The 20,348-nt window shown below is 45.9% G+C and overlaps 1 protein-coding gene across 3 annotated transcripts in view; it reads right to left on the minus strand.

Annotated features, from left to right (window-relative positions):
- The window catches only part of COX10 (cytochrome c oxidase assembly factor heme A:farnesyltransferase COX10), a 157,125-nt gene that overhangs the window by 8,641 nt on the left and 128,136 nt on the right, over positions 1-20,348 (minus strand). For all 3 annotated transcript variants that reach the window (XM_075903517.1, XM_075903515.1, XM_075903516.1), the window contains one exon: positions 9,908-10,140. In XM_075903517.1, coding sequence (XP_075759632.1) covers positions 9,908-10,140 — 233 coding nt within the window. The remainder of the gene's footprint in view (positions 1-9,907; positions 10,141-20,348) is intronic.

The raw sequence follows: 20,348 nt of genomic DNA on the forward strand, positions 1-20,348 counted from the left end.
TACTGCAAAGAGTAGTCCACAGACTGTGGCACTTGCCCCACATGGGTCTATATTCTTCATCTGGAAGATGAAAGCAAGCACTGTGCTGGGAACAGCTGTGCATGAGGCATAGAATTGGGATAATGGTGAATTTATTTGACTTTGATTTCATCTTTCAGACTGAGTCGGTCCCCCAAGGTGCCTCCATGGTGGAATCACCACTTCTATTGTGTCTCGCATGAAGAACAAACCCACAGAATAATTCACTGACTTTTGTCTTAAATTTAAAACAGCTGCCTCCTAGCACTGCCCATCTGCCCACTTCTGCGCCGCCCGTTTCCTATGCTCATATGTCAGTGACATTAATCTCTCTACCTCCCCATGAAACAGAGTAAGAACTCCTTTGTCATCCTGTCTTTGAAGAGAAGCAAAACCCTAAAAGACTTGGTTTTGTTAGAGAAGACCCCAGCTAAAATACTCAGGAACTTTATAATCCAGACTTGCCCTGGCCATCAGAAGCTCTCCCGCTAGATCATGACAATAGGCTAATACAAATTCAAACTGTTTAGTCAAAAAGACAGTTTGAAAGAACGAAAAATGCAAAGGGCTGTAATGTCTATTTCACCCACAAACAGGTTTTTGCTTTACCTCTCTTTTCCTGGCAGACAAGGGCTATGGGGGGAAAGGTATCAGAAACTCTCTTTTGTCAGGTCATGCCATAAGATCCCTCTCTCGCCTTCTCTTTTTTGTTACTAAAACCATCCATCTGCCAAATGTCACTTGCAGATAAGAACTGTCCATTTTTAAATCCCCATTTGTAAATAGATGTTGGCTGACATAATTAATGTCTACCATACAACACCATTTGAATTACAAAGTAAAGGCAATTTAAAAATCAGCCTCCACATGATTACCATTGATACCCAGTCTATAAATTCCGTAGCCTCAGGAATTATTTAAATTTCGGAAAATGAATGAAAATCAGTCCAAGATGTCTGTCAGGGAAGAGAGACCAGAAGTGGCGCATCTGAGATAAACTAAACAGTCTCTTGAGATAAACATTTCTTGGTGCAGTAATACCTATGGCTCCAGGCTACCTCAGGGCTGCAATGTCTACTCCTCTGTCAAGGCTGTTATCTGTTAGGCCACTGCCACCTACTCAAAATAAATCCCCTTAACTGATACAGCATATTATGCTAAGGAGCCCTGCTTGTCCCGTCTATCAAACTGGGTGGTTTACATGAATGCTGGGGCACTGAACTGCTCCATTCTAAAGCCTGAGCCAGTTTCAGTGGGTTGGGATCAAGCCGCTGCGGCCTCAGAGCATGGAGTACATTGAAATGAAAGTGGAAGGCAGCTCGTAGCTCGCTGGAGTTTGGAGTGTTCACTCTACATGCTATTTTGCTGTACAGGAAGTCCCCGGGTTACGTGCAAGATAGGGACTGTAGGTTTGTTCTTAAGTTGAATCTGTATGTAAGTCGGAACTGGCGTCCAGATTCAGACACTGCTGAAACTGACCGCCAGTTCTGACTTACATACAGAATCAACTTAAGAACCCCAGGCGTCCCCAAGTCAGCTGCTGCTGAAACTGATCAGCAGCTGATTCCAGGAAGCCCGGGGCAGAGCAACTCTGCCTCGGGCTTCCTGTAGTCAGCGCTGGTCAGTTTCAGCAGAAGCTGACTTGGGGACGCCTGGGGCAGAGCAGCCGGGGTGCTACTGGACCAACCCAGCAGCACCCCATCTGCTCTGTCCCAGACGTCCTGATTCAGCCGCTGCTGAAACTGACCAGCAGCGGCTGAATCAGGACCTGGGGCAGAGCAGCTGGGGTGCTGCCGGGTTGGTCCAGTAGTGCCCACGGGCGCTGCAGGACCAATCGGCAGCGCCCCAGCTGCTCTGCCCCAGAGTCCAAAACAAAAGCCTGGTCTGCTGGGGGGAGGGGGGAGCACACTAGCTGCGCCCCCCCCCCCCCAGCAGACCAGGGACACTGGGAGCAGAGCCGCAGCGGCAGCGGGGTGCCGCGCCTCTGAGGCTTTGCTCTGGCAAAGCCTCAGAGGCAGGGACCCCGCCACGGCTGCGGCTTCAGTCTGGGTGCCTGTGGTCTGCTGGGGACGGCCCCCAGCAGACCACAGGCACCCGGACTGAAGCCGCAGCCGCGGGGGGTCCCGCGCCTCTGAGGCTTTGCCTGAGCAAAGCCTCAGAGGCGCGGGGAACTGCCGCTGCTGCCGCTCCAGTCTGGGTGCCTGTGGTCTGCTGGGGACGGTCCCCAGCAGACCACAGGCACCGGGTCTCAAGGGGCAGCAGCAGCGGTTCCCGTGCTTCTGAGGCTTTGCTCTGGCAAAGCCTCAGAAGCGCGGGAACCCGCCCGGTGCCCCTGGTCTGCTGGAGACGGTCTCCAGCAGACCAGGGGCACCGGAGCAGCTTACGAACGGGGCTTTCTCGCCCCGACTTCCGGGGCGAGAAAGCTCCGTTCGTAAGTGCGGATCCGACGTAAGTCGGATCCGCGTAAGTCGGGGACTGCCTGTATTTGCTAATTAGGAAAGTATCAGTCAAAACTGACACTGACGATTTCTAGCAAACAGCAGCAAGAGGGTAATTTTATTAAAGCCCGTATGAGGCTGTTCTCTTTTGTGCTAAAATAAATGGCTCTGCTGTTCATTATTTCCTAAGGATGTTTGTACTACTGAACAATTCCAAGTCCATCAGTCACGTTTCCGAGGCAGAAGTACTGCTTCATGTGAGTGTCATCGAGAACGAAGAGGAAAGCTGTACCAATGTGTTCCTTTGACCTCATCCTAACATTTGTGATATAAAACAAATTTGCTTCTATCAAAGTGAAATGAGTCACTTCAGAAACTGGATTTATTAGACAAATAAAAAACCTTTTATGTAACTGGAAGGAAATGGTACTACACTGGAATAGTAGGAGGGGTTTTCGAGGAAGCAAATGTGGCATGCAAACTACCGTCTGGCAGCCAAGCTATCCGTAAATAGACCAGATACATGATGGTGAGTAGCATGTGGGAAGTGGCATTTATCATACATCTTTTAGTAGCTCACTTGCATTCTGCTCACCCCTAGGACATTCCAAATCTCCTAGGAGTTTCAAACAGACACCATTTAAAAATGCAGGCTGTCCTCGCTAGAAATCCAAGATACGTGCCAAAAAACTTGGACTTATAGCGAAACAACGTAAAGCGGGGAATTTTTTTCCCACAGTTGACTCCCAGTTGCGCAAAATGGACAGAGGGAGGTGCAAGACTTAAGACCGGGGAATGGGATGATTTACAATGCATCAGTTCCTACAAACATCTATGACTTTAGTGAGGAACAGATGTATATCGGGATAACTTACAGCAGGGACACCCTGTACCAACTTTCCACATAAATGTTTCCTTCTTTCTTCTGAAATATGTATTTTGTTTCAAATTACACAGGCCCAAGTTCCAGTCCATTGACATCTTTTGGGGGCTGAGCTCTCAAGACACATCAGGGCTAGTAATGGCAACAAGAGGACGTACTTTGTACTGGACATACTTGGTAAAGCACTTTGGGATCTACCGATTAAAAAAACGAGGCATATAAGAGCAAGGCATTGTTATTAGTGGAAATAAGAGAATCCCAGACTTCCAATGGGAAATGCAATACTTACTACTTACCTTGGAAGTTGCTGAGATGCTAGACTTTTAAGTCGTGGCATTTTAAGGTGCATTTATTTTGGAAAATAAAAACATCATAAATGGAATTTGGAAATAAACAAAGGTTGGTCAAATCTGAGGCTTTTGGAACGAAATCTGACTGACTTTCTTTTTCTCTGCTCAAGTACAGATGTTATGAAGGCAGTTGCAAAAATTGAACCTTCAGCTCCAAAACCACAATCCAGGAAGTGTCTTGAATTATGGCAAAGGAACAACAAAATCTTTCACGAGTAAGCATTTCTGAATCATGTCAGTGACGTTTGCTGTCCTCTGAAATACGGAAGCAGGGAATAATAGAATCATATAATAGAATCACAGAACACTAGAACTAGAAGGGACCTCGAGAGGTCACTAAGTCCAGTCCCCTGACCTCACAGTAGGACCAAGCACCATCTAGACCATCCCTGATAGATGTCTATCTAACCTACTCTTAAATATCTCTAGAGATGGAGATTCCACAACCTCCCTGGGCAATTTATTCCAGTGTTTAACCACTCTGACAGTTAGGAAGCTTTTCCTAATGTCCAACCTAAACCTGCCCTGCTGCAGTTTAAGCCCACTGCTTCTTGTCCTATCCTCAGAGGCTCAGGAGAACAATTTTTCTCCCTCCTCCTTGTACCACTCTTTTAGGTACTTGAAAATTGCTATCATGTTCCCTCTCAGTGTTCTCATTTCTAAACTAAATAAGCCCAATTCTTTCAGTCTTCCCTCATAGGTCATGCTTTCTATATCTTTGATCATTCTTGTTGCTCTTCTTTGGACCTTCTCCAATTTCTCCACATCTTTCTTAAAATGTGGTGCCCAGAACTGGACACAATACTCCAACTGAGGCCTAATTAGCACAGAGTAGAGCAGAAAAATGATTTATCATGTTTTACTCACAACACTCCTGTTAATGCATCCCAGAATCAGGTTTGCTTCTTTTTTGCAACAGCATCATACTGTTGACTCATATTTAGCTTATGGTCGACTGTAACCCCTAGATCCCTTTCTGCCATACTCCTTCCTAGACAGTCACTGCCCATTCTATATGTGTGAAACTGATTGTCCTTCCTAAGTGGGGCACTTTGCATTTGTCCTTATTAAACTTCATTCTATTTACCTCAGACCATTTCTCCAATTTGTCCAGATCATTTTGAATTATGAGCCTATCCTCCAAAGCAGTTGCAACCCCTCCCAGCTTGGTTTCGTCTGCAAACTTAATAAGTGTACTCTCTATGCTAATATCTAAATCGTCAATGAAGATATTGAACAGAATTGGCCCCAAAACAGACCTCTGCGGAACCCCACTTGTTCTGCCCTTTAAGCATGATTGTGAATCGTTAATAACTACTCTCCGAGAACGGTTCTCCAGCCAGGGAGGTGATGGCTATACAAGTTTGCCCATTGAATTTGCAAACGTTCTATCCTTAATGACTAATTTTGCCATAACTAGAAAACAGTGGTGCTTGAGCAGAGTGCAAGGTGAGAAAATCCACAATAAAATGTAAACCCAAGAAATTCCAGTGACAGGGTGAGCAGTTCTCTTTTCATAAATGGTAAACTAGGACCATAGGATGCAGCTCCCTCTTATCATAACTTAAAGCAAAGTCAGTGATTGGTTGTGTGAGAACAATGGGTTGTGCCTGAAATGTAACTGCGACGAGGAGTCCTGTGGCACCTTATAGACTAATTGAAGTGTAGGAGCATAAGCTTTCGTGGGCAAAGACCCACTTCATCAGATGCATCTGACGAAGTGGGTCTTTGCCCACGAAAGCTTATGCTCCTACACTTCAGTTAGTCTATAAGGTGCCACAGGACTCCTCGTCGCTTTTGCAGATTCAGACTAACAGGGCTACCCCACTGATACTTGAAATTTAACTGTTTATCATAAAACGGAAAGAAAGAGTCTGCTAGCAGACATGGTTATACTGTAGAATGACACAAAAAGGAAGCTTACAAAGAGTGGAAACTTGGACAAATGACCAGGGAGGAGTTTAAAGGTATAGCTCGAGAATGCCGGGGGGTTATCAGGAAGGTGAAAGCGCAAATGGAATTGCGACTGGCTAAGGATGTGAAGGATAACAAGAAAGGTTTCTACAGGCATGTTAACAAGAAGAAGGTGATCAGAGAGGGTGTGCAGCCCCTAATGGATAAAGAAGGTAACCTAGTGACAGATGATGTGGGGAAAGCTGAAGTACTCAATGCTTTCTTTGCCTCTGTATTCACGGACAAGGTCGGCTCCTGGACTTCTGCGCCAAGTGACGCAAGATGGGATGAAGATGGACAGCCCGTGGTGGGTAAAGAACAGGTTAGGAACTATTTAGAAAAGCTAAACGTACATAAATCCATGGGTCTGGACTTAGTGCATCCGAGGGTACTGAGGGAGTTGGCAAATGTCATTGTGGAGCCTTTGGCTATTATCTTTGAAAAATCGTGGAGATCGGGAGAAATCCCGGATGACTGGAAAAAGGCAAATGTAGTGCCCATCTTCAAAAAAGGGAAGAAGGATGATCCAGGGAACTCTAGGCCGGTCAGTCTTACCTCGGTTCCTGGAAAAATCATGGAAGGGATCCTTAAGGAATCCATATTGAGGCACTTGGATGAGAGGAAAGTGATTAGGAATAGTCAGCATGGATTCACAAAGGGCAAGTCATGCCTGAACAATCTGATTAGCTTCTATGATGAGGTAACTGGTTCGGTGGACATGGGGAAGTCAGTGGATGTTATATACCTTGACTTTAGCAAGGCTTTTGATACGGTCTCCCACAATACTCTTGCCAGCAAGTTAAGGGATTGTGGATTGGATAAATGGATGGTAAGATGGATAGAAAGATGGCTAGAAGGCCAGGCCCAGCGGGTAGTGATCAATGGCTCGATGTCAGGATGGCGGTCGGTTTCTAGCGGAGTGCCCCAAGGTTCGGTTCTAGGACCGGTTTTGTTCAATATCTTTATTAATGATCTGGATGAGGGGATGGATTGCACCCTCAGCAAGTTTGCGGATGACACTAAGCTGGGGGGAGAGGTAGATACGCTTAAGGGCAGAGATAGGGTACAGAATGACTTAGACAAATTGGAGGATTGGGCCACAAGAAATTTGATGAGGTTCAACAAGGACAAGTGTAGAGTCCTTCATTTGGGATGGAAGAATCCCAAGCATAGTTACAAGCTGGGGACCAACCGGTTAAGTAGTAGTTCAGCAGAAAAGGACCTGGGGGTTACAGTGGATGAGAAGCTAGATATGAGTCAACAGTGTGCCCTTGTAGCCAAGAAGGCTAATGGCATATTAGGTTGCATTAAGCGGAGCATTGCCAGCAGATCCAGAGATGTCATCATTCCCCTTTATTCGGCTTTGGTGAGGCCTCATCTGGAGTATTGTGTCCAGTTCTGGGCTCCCCACTACAAAAAGGATGTGGATGCATTGGAGAGGGTCCAGTGGAGGGCAACCAAAATGATTAGGGGCTTGGAGCATATGACTTATGAGGAGAGGCTGAGGGACTTGGGTCTGTTTAGTCTGCAGAAGCGAAGAGTGAGGGGGGATTTGATAGCAGCCTTCAACTTCCTGAAGGGAGGCTCCAAAGAGGATGGAGAGAGGCTGTTCTCAGTAGTGACAGATGGCAGAACAAGGAGCAATGGTCTCAAGTTGTGGTGGGAGAAGTCCAGGTTGGATATTAGGAAAAACTATTTCACTAGGAGGGTGGTGAAGCACTGGAATGGGTTACCTAGGGAAGTAGTGGAGTCTCCATCCCTAGAGGTGTTTAAGTCTCGGCTTGACAAAGCCCTGGCCGGGTTGATTTAGTAGGAATTGGTCCTGCCTAGAGAAGGGGGCTGGACTTGATGACCTTCTGAGGTCTCTTCCAGTTCTATGACCATAGGGGGCCAGAAGGGGTCAGAGACGGAGACCGGGACAGCTATAACCCTAGTGGACCAGCAGGGGGCAGAGGTGGAGAAAGGGACAGCTCTCTACTATGTATTTGAGAGAGTCTGTCTGTGTGTCTGTCTGTCCGTCCCCCAGCCGCAGGGCATGCACTTTCCTCCAGCTGTGCCTGCTGCCGCAGGCATGGAGAGGCGCTTCTCACCTGGCCCTAAGCTGCTGTGGTGAGAGAGGGCTGGGTTGTCCTCTCTCCCAGGGCAGCCTCCCTACCAAACCCAATCATCCCTCGCCCCACTTCAGACCAATGATTTAAATGAAGAAAAACAAAAAATATTTCAGTTAATTAGTTGAGCAATTCTGAGTAAATCCTCTAGCAAATTCATATTTACTGAACACCATTTCTGCCAGGCAAACAGCTAGGCCTCACCAAATTAACTGAGAGGCAAAAGTAGGGAGTTCTACTTACAGTAAACTTCCGATAATCCAGCACCTTTAGGACCCAGGGTGTGCCGGATTATCAGATATGCCGGACTATCGGAAAGGGGGGCTATGAGGAGTCTGGGGGGGGAGGGCGGATGCCACCCCAGACCCCTCATAGCCCCCCCCTTACGATAGTCCGGCTCTGCCCCAGGCGTCCCCAATTCAGCCGCTGCTGGTCAGTTTCAGCAGTGGCTGAATCGGGACGCCTGCGGCAGAGCAGATGGGGTGCTACCGGGTTGGTCCCGCAGTGCCGAGGGGCAGCGCTAGGGGACCAACCCAGCAGCACCCACACCCCAACAGCTCTGCCCCCCGGCTTCCCCAATTCAGCTGCTGGTGAGTTTGTCTGGCTGCCCGGAGCACTTCCGGGTTCCTGATGGTGCCGGACCATCAGGAGTGCCGGAGCATTGGATGCTGGACCAATGGAGTTTTACTGTATTTAAAATTAAGACTATGGAGTTACTTTAAACACTGTGCAATAATATACTTATACCAACACAGAAACACAGGAATTGCCAGACTGGATCATACCCAAGCTCCATCTCGAACCTGTATCTTATGTGACAGTGACCAGAATGACATCCACTGTACTACTTTTTAAATATACGTATATATTTAATATTTTTAAATAATTCTCTTCAGTAACACAGAGCTTCTTACAAGATCTTATAGACATTCTATGATACACTATCTCATAATCTTTTCTTAGGAAACATGACAGAGTGAAGGAATTAAAACCAATATGCCAAGGAATATGTGGAGTTAAGATAATTTCAACACATTTCTGAATTAGTGCTACATCAGAATAGATTACATACCGAGGCAACTTAGTCTGATTTTCAAAGCAAGTACTAACGTGGACCACAAAAGATGAATGATAAAGTCTTTGATAAAGACTTTCCATGGATTTTGAATATTCTTGTTTAGAATTCTGGTTGGTTGTAAGAAGTACAAGAAAAGTGTGTTAACATGCCAGATAGCGAGAGGAATGCATGCTAAACAATTCTATAATCTACAATAGTCTCATAAAACTGATTTACATCAAATAAATACAAAATTATTGTTATATTTCTCAATGTGCCTGTTACGTGAACTATGCGAGTTTTGCTTGAATATAACAAATTTGTGATATTTTTAGGCTCTAAATTCTTAGTGGGCAGGAAACACCCCCCCCCCCCAATTGTCTCAGAGTTTAGCTTGGACAGATCAGTGTTTTGTGTGTGATGTAAAAATAATTCAGTTACTTAAAGGAATCTCCACACCATCAAGAGTGGGAAAAAAAGGAACCTTGAGAGTTTAAATGGAGGCAATCAAGCATTTTACCAAGAAATTACCATTCTAAGATAGTTTCTAGAATGTGGTGAGACAGTGGTAAACACCACAGGATTTTTTTCCTGCAAAAATCCTTTGCCCCCCCACCCCACCCCACCCTCACAACTGAAGTCAGCCTAACTTCATCTGTTTCTATTCTGAATTTCTATAACATTTTGTTCTATTCATAGCCCACATGCTGGGCTAGTGCTCTTCATCCTCAATTTTGTTCCCAGACAGTCTTAGCATATATTCTAAGGAACTTATCCTGCAAACTGGTCCTTTGTCTCTACAGCCGTCTAAAGGCAGAATGACAAGATCTCTGCTTATTTCTTCAGTCTTAATACGGTACAGTACCATGCATGTTTGCCAACACAAACAAGTCTTTATTAGCGAAATGGAATTCAAACCAGTTTTTGTAGCACTGTGCTACAATATGCATTGTCCCAGCCCACGCTAATACCTATGCTTAAGGGAAACCAATAGTTTTTGTCTCCAGGGTGGTTATTTTCAGCTGCCCCACATGCAGCAATTGCAACCGCCTGTCTCTCTGCCTGTCTGTCCAAATATGAGACTGATATGCTATACTCACCAGCATCCAGACTGCCTGTTGCTGCAGTCCAGCCCATAATGGGGGGAATGGCACCCACGACAGCTCCCACCCACGTGTTGGCGATGCTCATTCTTTTCATCGGTGTGTAACAGCACGTGTACAGGAAAATGTTGAAGGCTCCCAGCGCCCCCGTGAGAGGATTAACTCCCAGGGTCAGAAGGGCGATTCCTGGCACTGCACAGGTGGCAGCAAAGGACACCGCAAGCAGTGGGCTGTAGGGGACAAGCAGAGGACACACATTCGTTAGCAAAAGAGCTTGCGGTCGGTTACCTGCTATTCCAACCTCAACCCTCTTTAGAGCAAAAGCTAAGGTTAAGGTAGCGAACTATTTGCGACTTGGTTTCCAAGATGCTTGTAGCTTTTTTTCAAAAAAGTTCCATTATGGCTGAAATTTCCACTCTTGACTTCCATCCCAGTAATGAGCCTTCCTAGAAAGTCTGAGCCCAAAGATAAGCCAATTCCTCTGAATGGCTTTGGAGTTATAACCTATGGGAAAGGTCACTAGTTTTGATTCTACTAGTGCAGGGGCGGACAATGAAATGGTGATGGTTCGCCAGGGTTATCCTGGTGGGCTGCCGCTGTTATATTTACCTGTGCCTCTGTAGGTATGGGGAATTTCAGCTCCCATTGGCTGCGGATTGCTGTCCCCCGCCAATGGGAGCCACGGGAAGTGGGGCAGACGGGGGCACCACTTTCTGCAGCTCCAGTTGGCTGGGAATGGTGATTTGCGGCCAACAAGCACTGCAATCATCTGTGACTGCAAAGGGGCGGGTACATACAGCAGCAGCAGCCTGCTAAGGGCAAACCCTGTAGAACCAGATCTAGTTCATGGGCTATTATTTGCCCACCCCTGTACTAGTGACTAGTGCTGATATCTCCAAAAATGCCTGACCTGTGTCACTTTATAGTACTATTCATCTAGAGTCCTCGCTGGGCATTAGTACCTTAACAATTTGGTATTGATCTTAATAAGTTACAAGCATGTTGAACAAACACATCAGGAAAAATGACTTAAGTCTGTATGTTTAAACTACTGAAGTAATCAAAGCTCAGTGTGGCAGAGAAAGTGAATTGTGTCTTTGTTACAATTTCAATTGATTACAACTTTCAAGTTGCACGTTAAGAATCCATTCTCAGAAATCAATGACAGAAAACATGTCAAGCGTTTTCTGAGCAGAAATAAGCAGTTTTTTGGATTTACTAAAAATGGCTGAAGTTTCCAAGTTCAAATCTGGCTGGTGTCTAATGCTCACCAGGGAAAATTTGACAAAGCAACTTTACAACAGAAAAATCAAATGAAGATGTGTTCTGTTCTGAGAGCAATACTAAACAATTGGCTTCCATTAGACTCTTCTCTTTTCCAAGGGTTAAATTCAGAGAGAAGGAAATGGTAGTAACTCTATAACAGGGTTTAAAAGAGAACTAGATACATTCATGGAGGTTAAGTCCATTAATGGCTATTAGCCAGGATGGGTAGGAATGGTGTCCCTAGCCTCTGTTTGTCAGAGGGTGGAGATGGATGGCAGGAGAGAGATCGCTTGATCATTACCTGTTCGATTCACTCCCTCTGGGACACTTGGCGTTGGCCACTGTCGGCAGACAGGGTACCGGGCTGGATGGACTTTTGGTCTGACCCAGTCTGGCCGTTCTTATGTTCTTACTCAAGCTCCACTCTCAAGACCAGAGTAGCTGGAAGTTTCTGGCACAATGTTCGAAAAAATTAATGGTGACAATTTAAAATGCCACTATTAGGCTTCAGAATAAACACCCAATGAGATGAACAAAAGGCAGTTCAACCACACATGGCCCAATTCTTTGTCAGTCAGCAAATCCCCACTGTCCCAGATCTGAATCCTGGGACAATAGAAGGAGTCTGAAATTCTGCTCACCTGGATGAGTGCTACACCATTATTGTTCCACTGAGTTCAATAGAGATTCAGCTAGTTTACAATAGTGCAAAATGAGAGGAAAATCTGGGTGCAAGTGGAAAACACTTCTATCTGCTTCAGCTAGTGGAAAGGAAACCTGGCCAATGGGTGGGAAAGGCATGAAAGGGAGGAAGATAGTATTCAGTTAACCAGTACACATTTTATAATGAAATTAATACATTTAGCTAAAAGTTGCCCATTGACAGGAATAGAAAATACACATTATCAGTACAGGCAGTCCCTGGGTTACGTACAAGATAGGGACCGTAGGTTTGTTCTTAAGTTGAATCTGTATGTAAGTCGGAACTGGCATCCAGATTCAGCCGCTGCTGAAATTGACCGCCAGTTCTGACTTACATATAGATTCAACTTAAGAACCCCAAGCATCCCCAAGTCAGCTGCTGCTGAAACTGATCAGCGGCTGATTCCAGGAAGCCCGGGGCAGAGCAACTCTGCCTTAGGCTTCCTGTAGTCAGCGCTGGTCAGTTTCAGCAGCAGCTGACTTGGGGATGCCTGGGGCAGAGCAGCTGGGGTGCTGCTGGGTTGCTCCAGTAGCGCCACTGGACCAACCCAGCAGCACCCCAGCTGCTCTGCCCCAGGCGTCCTGATTCAGCCGCTGCTGAAACTGACCAACAGCGGCTGAATCAGGACGCCTGGGGCAGAGCAGCTGGGGTGCTGCCGGGTTGGTCCAGTAGTGCCCAGAGCGGCGCTGCAGGACCAATCGGCAGCGCCCCAGCTGCTCTGCCCCAGGGTCCAAAACAAAAGCCTGGTCTGCTGGGGGGGGGGCACACTAGATGCGCCCCCCCCCCCCCAGCAGACCAGGACACGGGGAGCAAAGCCACAGTGGCAGTGGGGTGCCGCGCCTCTGAGGCTTTGCTCTGCCAAAGCCTCAGAGGCGCAGCACCCCGCTGCTGCTGCGGCTTTGCTCCCGGTGCCCCTGGTCTGCTGGGGACCGTCTCCAGCAGACCAGGGGCACCGGGAGCAAAGCCGCAGCCACGGCAGGGTCCCACGCTTCTGAGGCTTTGCCAGAGCAAAGCCTCAGAGGCGCGAGACCCCTCCGCCTCCCCGGTTTTGCTCCAGGTGTCCCTGGTCTGCTGGAGACGGTCCCCAGCAGACCAGGGGCACCCGGAGCAGCTTTTCTCGCCCCGGAGGTTGAGGTGGTGGGACCGCTGCGCTCTGGGCGGTCCCGCTGCCTGCGAGCTCCAGGGCGAGAAAGCCCCGTTCGTAAGTCGGATCCGCGTAACTCGGGGACTGCCTGTACAGGGGAGTTAATATCATTACAAGAACCTAAACTTTACAATATTTTACTCTAAAATCTGTACAGCCGTCACACTGTATTATCATGTGTTGCATTCTGTATTCTTTGTGTTTTTAGCAGCATGCTTCTCTCCCATTAATCTTTAACCCCACTGAGTGCAATGCAGCCAGCGTTCCATGGTCATCTGTGAAAAATGCTGCTAGCCACAAAGGTGAATTTTAAGAAGCCTTTGTTAATAAAGAATCCAAAGATTTTGTTCTGTCTTTTATAGTCCTGGTCAGGCCATTTGCATCACATTTAAATACACACAAAAATAGTCAAAATTAATAAGATGGGCAAACAAAGTTAAAATGTTGGGACTAAATAAAAGTCTGTCTTCAGTTGAAATGAAATTGACTAACCCAGCAGTTTGATGAAATGCACAAGGATAATTTCACCAGCTTTTCAAATCCAGCAACAGATTTTCGATTGCAGTGTGGAAGGAGTGTCATCGTTTCCTTCGAAGATAGCAGTGAGCAGACCCAGTGGTCTTGGGACATTACACATCTAGGCAAGGTACATTGTCATCCATCGACAATGAGATGTAGATTTTAGAATTCGGCTAATGAGTAACACGAGACAAGGACCATACGGTGTTGTGTGTCCTTTAGTTTTACGGTGAGCTATGTTTTATGGGCCTGCAGCAGAATACAATATGCATAGGAAATTGCCTCAAAGCTATGTCTACACATGCTGCGATTTCTCATCATTGCCTCTGCACAGTGAAAGCCTGACTGGGTTTGGCAAAACAAATATAATTCAATTAGTTCCTGAGTAAGGTAGATTTGGATTGTAAATTCCCAAATGTCAAAGAAAACGTGTCTCTCCTGCCGTGAAGACAAAGGAGCAACTTCAGTGCTTACGCCCTATCTAACCCCTATTCACTTCCACGGGGTTCCACATGACATTCACGAGGGCAGAATGCGGCCCAAAGCGGTGACCACTGCGCTCGCTAATAAAGAGCAGGGACTCCAGCCTGTCTCCTCATTCCAGTCTAATGCCACACTGATCTAGTGACACGAGAATAGCAACGGATTCAAGCACTTCACTATTTCCCATGTGCTAAGTAAATGGTCAGGGCTGCAGAGCTGCCAATGAACAAGCCTGGCACCAGAGGGCACTCAGTAAGTCTGTTCCTACTATACAGTTGACACAGATGAGAAACAGCCCTTCAGTTCCAGTGCCGAGTAGGGATTTAATAGTGTAGTCGATTAACCGAGAAGCAAAAGCTTATAGGTTCATGCTATAGACTACAAGCATTTCCCCCTCCCTCCTCTTGAAAGTAAATTTTTAGCAGGCTGGCCAGCAGCCCAGCTCAGTCCAGCACCTACCCCCACTGAAGCTCTGTATTTAAAGTGTATTAGGAGCCGGGCAGGCAGGCAGCTTGGCTCAGTTCCAACTCATGCTGGGTCTGGGAGCTCAGATCCCCCCTAAAAAGAGGCTGCTGCCACCTCATGCTGCATCCTCTTTATCAGAGGCAGCAGCATAAGGTGACAGGCAGCTGGTCCACGAAGGGAGCTGGGTTTTCAACCAGCTGCTCTCACGGGCCAGCTCCCACCTGACATCCCACACTGCTGCCACTGATACTGAGGCAGCAGTGCAGAGTGGCAGGGGGCTCCCCAGGAGTGAGGCCAGAGCGCACTGGCTGCGGCCCCCGCGGACTATCGACAGTCAACTAATCGCTAAGAATTCAGTGAATCCATTTAACATCCCTACTGAGCGGTATTGAACAATATCCAGCCTACCCGCACCACGAGACTAGAGCTGAGACGCCACCCTGAGTCGCCATTAGTCATGTTCTGTCACTGGGTGTGAGAGGGTAAGAGCCTGCATATCCGAAACATGGTCACAACAGGTCACAGTTGAGTCTGGAGAAGAGAGAAACTTAATTCCACAAGACTGGAATTCAAGAGTCTTGCGTTCTATGCTGTGTGGCCTTCAGTATATTACCTGTAAAACAGTCCTCATGCTAGATGATTTCCCAGGGGTGCTGTGAGGTTCATTAATTAATATTGGCAAAGTCCTTCAAGATGCTCAAGTGACACACACGACAGAAGTACAAAGTTGGTGTATCTGGGTTATGCAATGATTTAAGAATTAAACCTTTTCACTGGGACACACTATTGACTAATATGCTTACTGGTATTACCCACTGGCACTAACAAATAGGAAGACTGACTCTATAAAAGGATAGAAGTTGGGTTGAGAGTTCATTCCCTAACATCTGAACGTGGTGGAGACCTGCAGTTCTGTACGGTTACAAGAGCCAGAGAGGGCCTTTTGGGGCTCTTGAGGAACTCCTGTGCTTCATCCACTATGGGACATTTTTTGTAGGACAGTGTTGTGGGGACATGGCAAAGACAGAATGATGGGAAAAGGATCTGGAGATTTCTGGGGAAAAATAATAGAAAGGTTTGGATGATTTTCTAGACATCTACCTCACTTGTTGGGCTTTTTGCTCAATGATTCATTGGCACTTTAGTGGTTTGTTACAAACTAAAACAAATAAGTGAATCTGGGAAAAATAATTCCCAACTTAGCTTAACACTGAACTCAGCTATTTCTGATCTTTCCACAACACTACCACCAAAAACCAGCCCAAAATAATAATCATTATTCTTCAAAGGAGCACTATGTGCAAACTACAGTTCCTTCTGAAAAAGGTAAATATTTTGTGTTTGTTATTACAAATTTTACAAATTTTCATGGCTGCCAATTGGTCAGAATGTTAAGGAAATTACTTTCCCACACAAAAATGCTTCTGCTCTGAGAAATTCCCACCAAGAAGCCAAGTGATAGGATAGGATTATTACAACTGCTCAGAGAAATTTCCAACAGGATATCCTGAGGTCTCAGACCACTACTACAGGAACTTCCCATAAGCAACAAAATAGTTTGTACTGGTGCTTAATGGAAAAGCCCTTGACAAAGTCTATGGCAACATTTTTTGGCCTGTACAAAACAACTTTTCATTTTAAACCTTTTCAATAATGGCAAATAACATACATACCAGCATGTGTGTGTGCATGTGTATTATATTACACTCGTACTTAAATGCACTCATTGTTGCCACTAAAGGAATTAATATTCTTTGCCACTTACTAGTTAACTAATCCCTGTACAGAAAATAAAACCCAAGAACAAATCCTTTTAAGGATCCTGTATGTAGGAAAGATACTTTTACATTAAAATAATTGGTCAAAAATGCAGACCAAAACCGACTCATTTGGGCCCTCAACTACATACCAATCTATTTCCCTGGAAAGAAAATGATCAGTTTTTTAAAGGATTTCAAATCCAAATTTAAAGCGTATTTATTTGAATGGTATTTTCCAAAAGTCAATAATATTCTGAGCAGCTATTGCATGTAAGACTGTAGTTTGTGAGATAGAGTGTAAATAACTCTTCAACTTACCAGTTTAGGCAAAAGAAAAACTGTATTTAATCCCCTCCCCATCACCATATCTAACAAAGGAGCATAAACCGAACATTCTCTCTAGATAACTCTTGACAGTATGTCTACTAGAGAATCTATCCACCTTCCCAGGTATTTATATCAAGATAATCATGATGGTATCAGAGGGCTTTACCAAACTAAAGAGCAACGCACCACACAAGACCAGAATCTTCACTTCTCCATTTCTCAAGTCAGGATAAATCAGGGATGTCTGGAACTAAAAAAACCAGAGATCTTAAAATCCACCTGGCTATTCACACACAGCTCCTGGTAGGGAGATTTCATTCACTACCTGTTGCTTGACTCTCAGACTCCCTTGGCCAGGGTGCTACACAGCCCTATTCACTACACTGCTCCTTTTACCAGACAGCACTACAGGAAGACACAATGTGGGGTCAACGTGCAATGTATATGTAACACGTGTTCATAGAGTCATAGAATCATAGAGCTGGAAGAGACCTCAGGAGGTAATTAAGTCCAGCCCCCTGCCCAATGCAGGACCAATCCCAACTAAATCAACCCAGCCAGGGCTTTGTCAAGCCGAGACTTAAACACCTCTAGAGATGGAGATTCCACCCCCTCCCTAGGGAACCCATTCCAGTGCTTCACCACCCTCCTAGTGAAATAGTTTGTCCTAATATCCAACCTAGATCTCCCCCACCGTAACTTGAAACCATTGCTCCTTGTTCTGCCGTCCATCACTGCTGAGAACAGCCTTTCTCCATCCTCTTTGGAATCTCCCTTCAGGAAGTTGAAGGCTGCTCTCAAATCCCCCCTCACTCTTTCTTCTGCAGACTAAACAAACCCAAATCCCTCAGTCTTTCCTCATAGGTCATGTGCTCCAGCCCCCTAATCATGTTGGTCGCCCTCCGCTGGACCTCTCCAATGCGTCCACATCCTTTCTGTAGTGGGGGGCCCAGAACTGGACACTATTCCAGATGTGGAGTCACCACAGCCGAATAAAGGGGAATAATCACTTCTCTGGATCTGCTGGCAATGCTCCTCCTAATGCACCCTAATATGCCATTAGCCTTCTTGGCTACAAGAGCACACTGTTGACTCATATTCAGCTTCTCATCCACTGTAATCCCCAGGTCCTTTTCTGCTGAACTGCTACTTAGTGATTCAGTCCCCAGCCTGTAACAATGTTTGGGATTCTTCCGTCCCAAGTGCAGGACTCTGCACTTGTCCTTGTTGAACCTCATCAGATTTCTTTTGGTCCAGTCCTCTAATCTGTCCAGGTCACTCTGGACCCTATACCTGCCCTCCAGCGTATCTACCTCTCCCCCTAGCTTAGTGTCATCTGCAAACTTGCTGAGGGTGCAATCCATCCCTTCGTCCAGGTCATTAATAAAGATGTTGGACAAAACTGGTCCAAGAACCGATCCTAGGAGTTCCTTGGGGAACTCTGCTAGAAACCGACCGCCATCCTGACATCGAGCCATTGATCACTACCCGCTTGGCCCAACAGTCTAGCCAGCTTTCTATCCATCTTACAGTCTATTTATCCAATCCAGATTCCCTTAACTTGCTGGCAAGAATATTGTGGGAGACCGTATCAAAAGCTTTACTAAAATCAAGGTATATCACATCCACTGACTTTCCCATATCCACAGAGCCAGTTACCTCATTATAGAAGCTAATCAGATTGGTCAGGCACAACTTGCCCTTCGTGAATCCATGTTGACTATTCCTGTTCACTTTCCCCTCTTCTAAGTCCTTCAAAACAGATTCCTTGAGGATGCCCTCCATGATTTTTCCGGGGACTGAGGTAAGGCTGACTGGTCTGTAGTTCCCTGGATTGTCCTTCTTCCCTTTTTAAAAGATGGGCACTACATTTGCCTTTTTCCAGTCATCCGGGATCTCCCTGATCTCCATGAGTTTTCAAAGGTTCCGCAATGACATTTGCCAACTCCCTCAGTACCCTCGGATTCATTAAATCTGGACCTATGGATCTGTGTATGTTGAGCTTTTCTAAATAGTTCCTAACTTGTTTTTTCCCCACCAAGGGCTGTCCACTTCCTTCCCATTCTGCGTTGCCTCGTGCTTTTGTCTGGGAGCTGACCTTGACTGTGAAGACAGAGGCAAAGAAAGCATTGAGTACTTCAGCTTTTCCCACATCATTTCTCACTAGGTTACCTCCCTCATCCAGTAAGGGCCCCACACCCTCTCTGATCACCCTCTTATTGCTAACATGCCTGTAGAAACCTTTCTTGTTATCCTTCACATCCCTTCCCAGCTGCAATTCCAATTGCGCTTTCGCCTTCCTGATAACTCTCCTGCATTCTCGAACAATATATTTATACTCCTCTCTAGTCATCTGTCCAAGTTTCCACTTCTAGTAAGCTTCCTTTTTGTGTTTAAGATCACCATGGATGTTCCCGGTAAGCCAATCTGGTTGCCTACCATATTTGCTTTTCTTGCTGTGCATCGGGATGTTGCTCCTCCTAATACTTCAGAGATCTGCCCATGCCACCCCAGGACAAATCTGGTGCCTATATAGACCAAAGAAAACACTGCTGTACCATCTTTGTATTCATACTATGTCCATCCACGTGGTACAGTACTGCATGCATATATACAAATCTGTCACCATGACAGATGCAAGTAATAATGCACAAGGGTCTGCTGTCATACTAGATAGGAGCATATTGATGGGCCAGAAAAATATCTTTGGGCAACATGGCTCCACCAGAAACTAAAGCACTGACAATTCTGGATACTAAGGACCACCTTAGGGTTAAGTTACACGATGAAAGTCAGAAGATGTGGGTTCTGCTCTTCACTCGGTCAAATCACTTAGCTCTCTGCTTCAGTTCGTCAGCTGTCAACGAGGGACTGTAATGCCTGCTTCCGACTGGTGTCATGAGGCTGTTTGTGAAGTGCTCTAGCATCCTCATGCAAAAGGCAATATACTAGTAATGACTCTTACTATCGTTCCCAGGTAGTTGAAATGTCTTGCTTTATCTCCATTAGAGTTCATCTGAAGCAGATGCTTTCCGATCACACACCATCTTCAGGATCCAAGAGAAGGAGGAATAAAGGCCTACTTTTCTATTCATACCTCAGAGATGAAAGTAACTTAAATTTCTAACAGGACTGCTGTATTGCATCCCTCTTCAGATGGGGAGGGCCTCGGGGCAGGAAGTGTGTGTGGGAGAGGGTGTGATGAGACATGACAGTACTTGTAAGAAACTTAAGTGTGGGGTGGAGCATGGGGGGCTCGGCATGAGGCTGTAGTAGGTGTGGGGAGTTCAGGACAGGGGATGTCAGGGAGGTGCAGAAGTATGGTCAGGATTCCTGGGTTCAGTTCTTTAGTCTGCTACTGACTCACAGCTTGACTCTGGATCAGTCACATTCATCTCCTTATGTTTGAGTTTGCCCAGCTAGACAATTCATATATTTACCTACCTCCTTGTAGTGTTGGGCAGCTTAACCAATGAGTATAAAATTATTCTATTTCTCAGGTCTCACTAACAGCCACATGAAATCTTAGGCTACACTCTCTGTGACTATAAGACATATATTGGAGGTACAATCTCAATACAAGTTCAAACATCATTACACCTTAAAAATCAACATTTGAAAATTTTAAAAATTCAAAGCGTAAGAAAAATGGGGTTTGAAAAACCAGGAAATGAGATTGTTGTTCTTCACCAAAACCAAACACAGAGAAACAATTAACATTCCAGCACCAGCCCCCTTTTTCCCCAGAACACCCCTTCCTCCCAACTCATA

Source organism: Pelodiscus sinensis, chromosome 20, assembly GCF_049634645.1.
Source record: "Pelodiscus sinensis isolate JC-2024 chromosome 20, ASM4963464v1, whole genome shotgun sequence".
Lineage (NCBI taxonomy): Eukaryota > Metazoa > Chordata > Testudines > Trionychidae > Pelodiscus > Pelodiscus sinensis.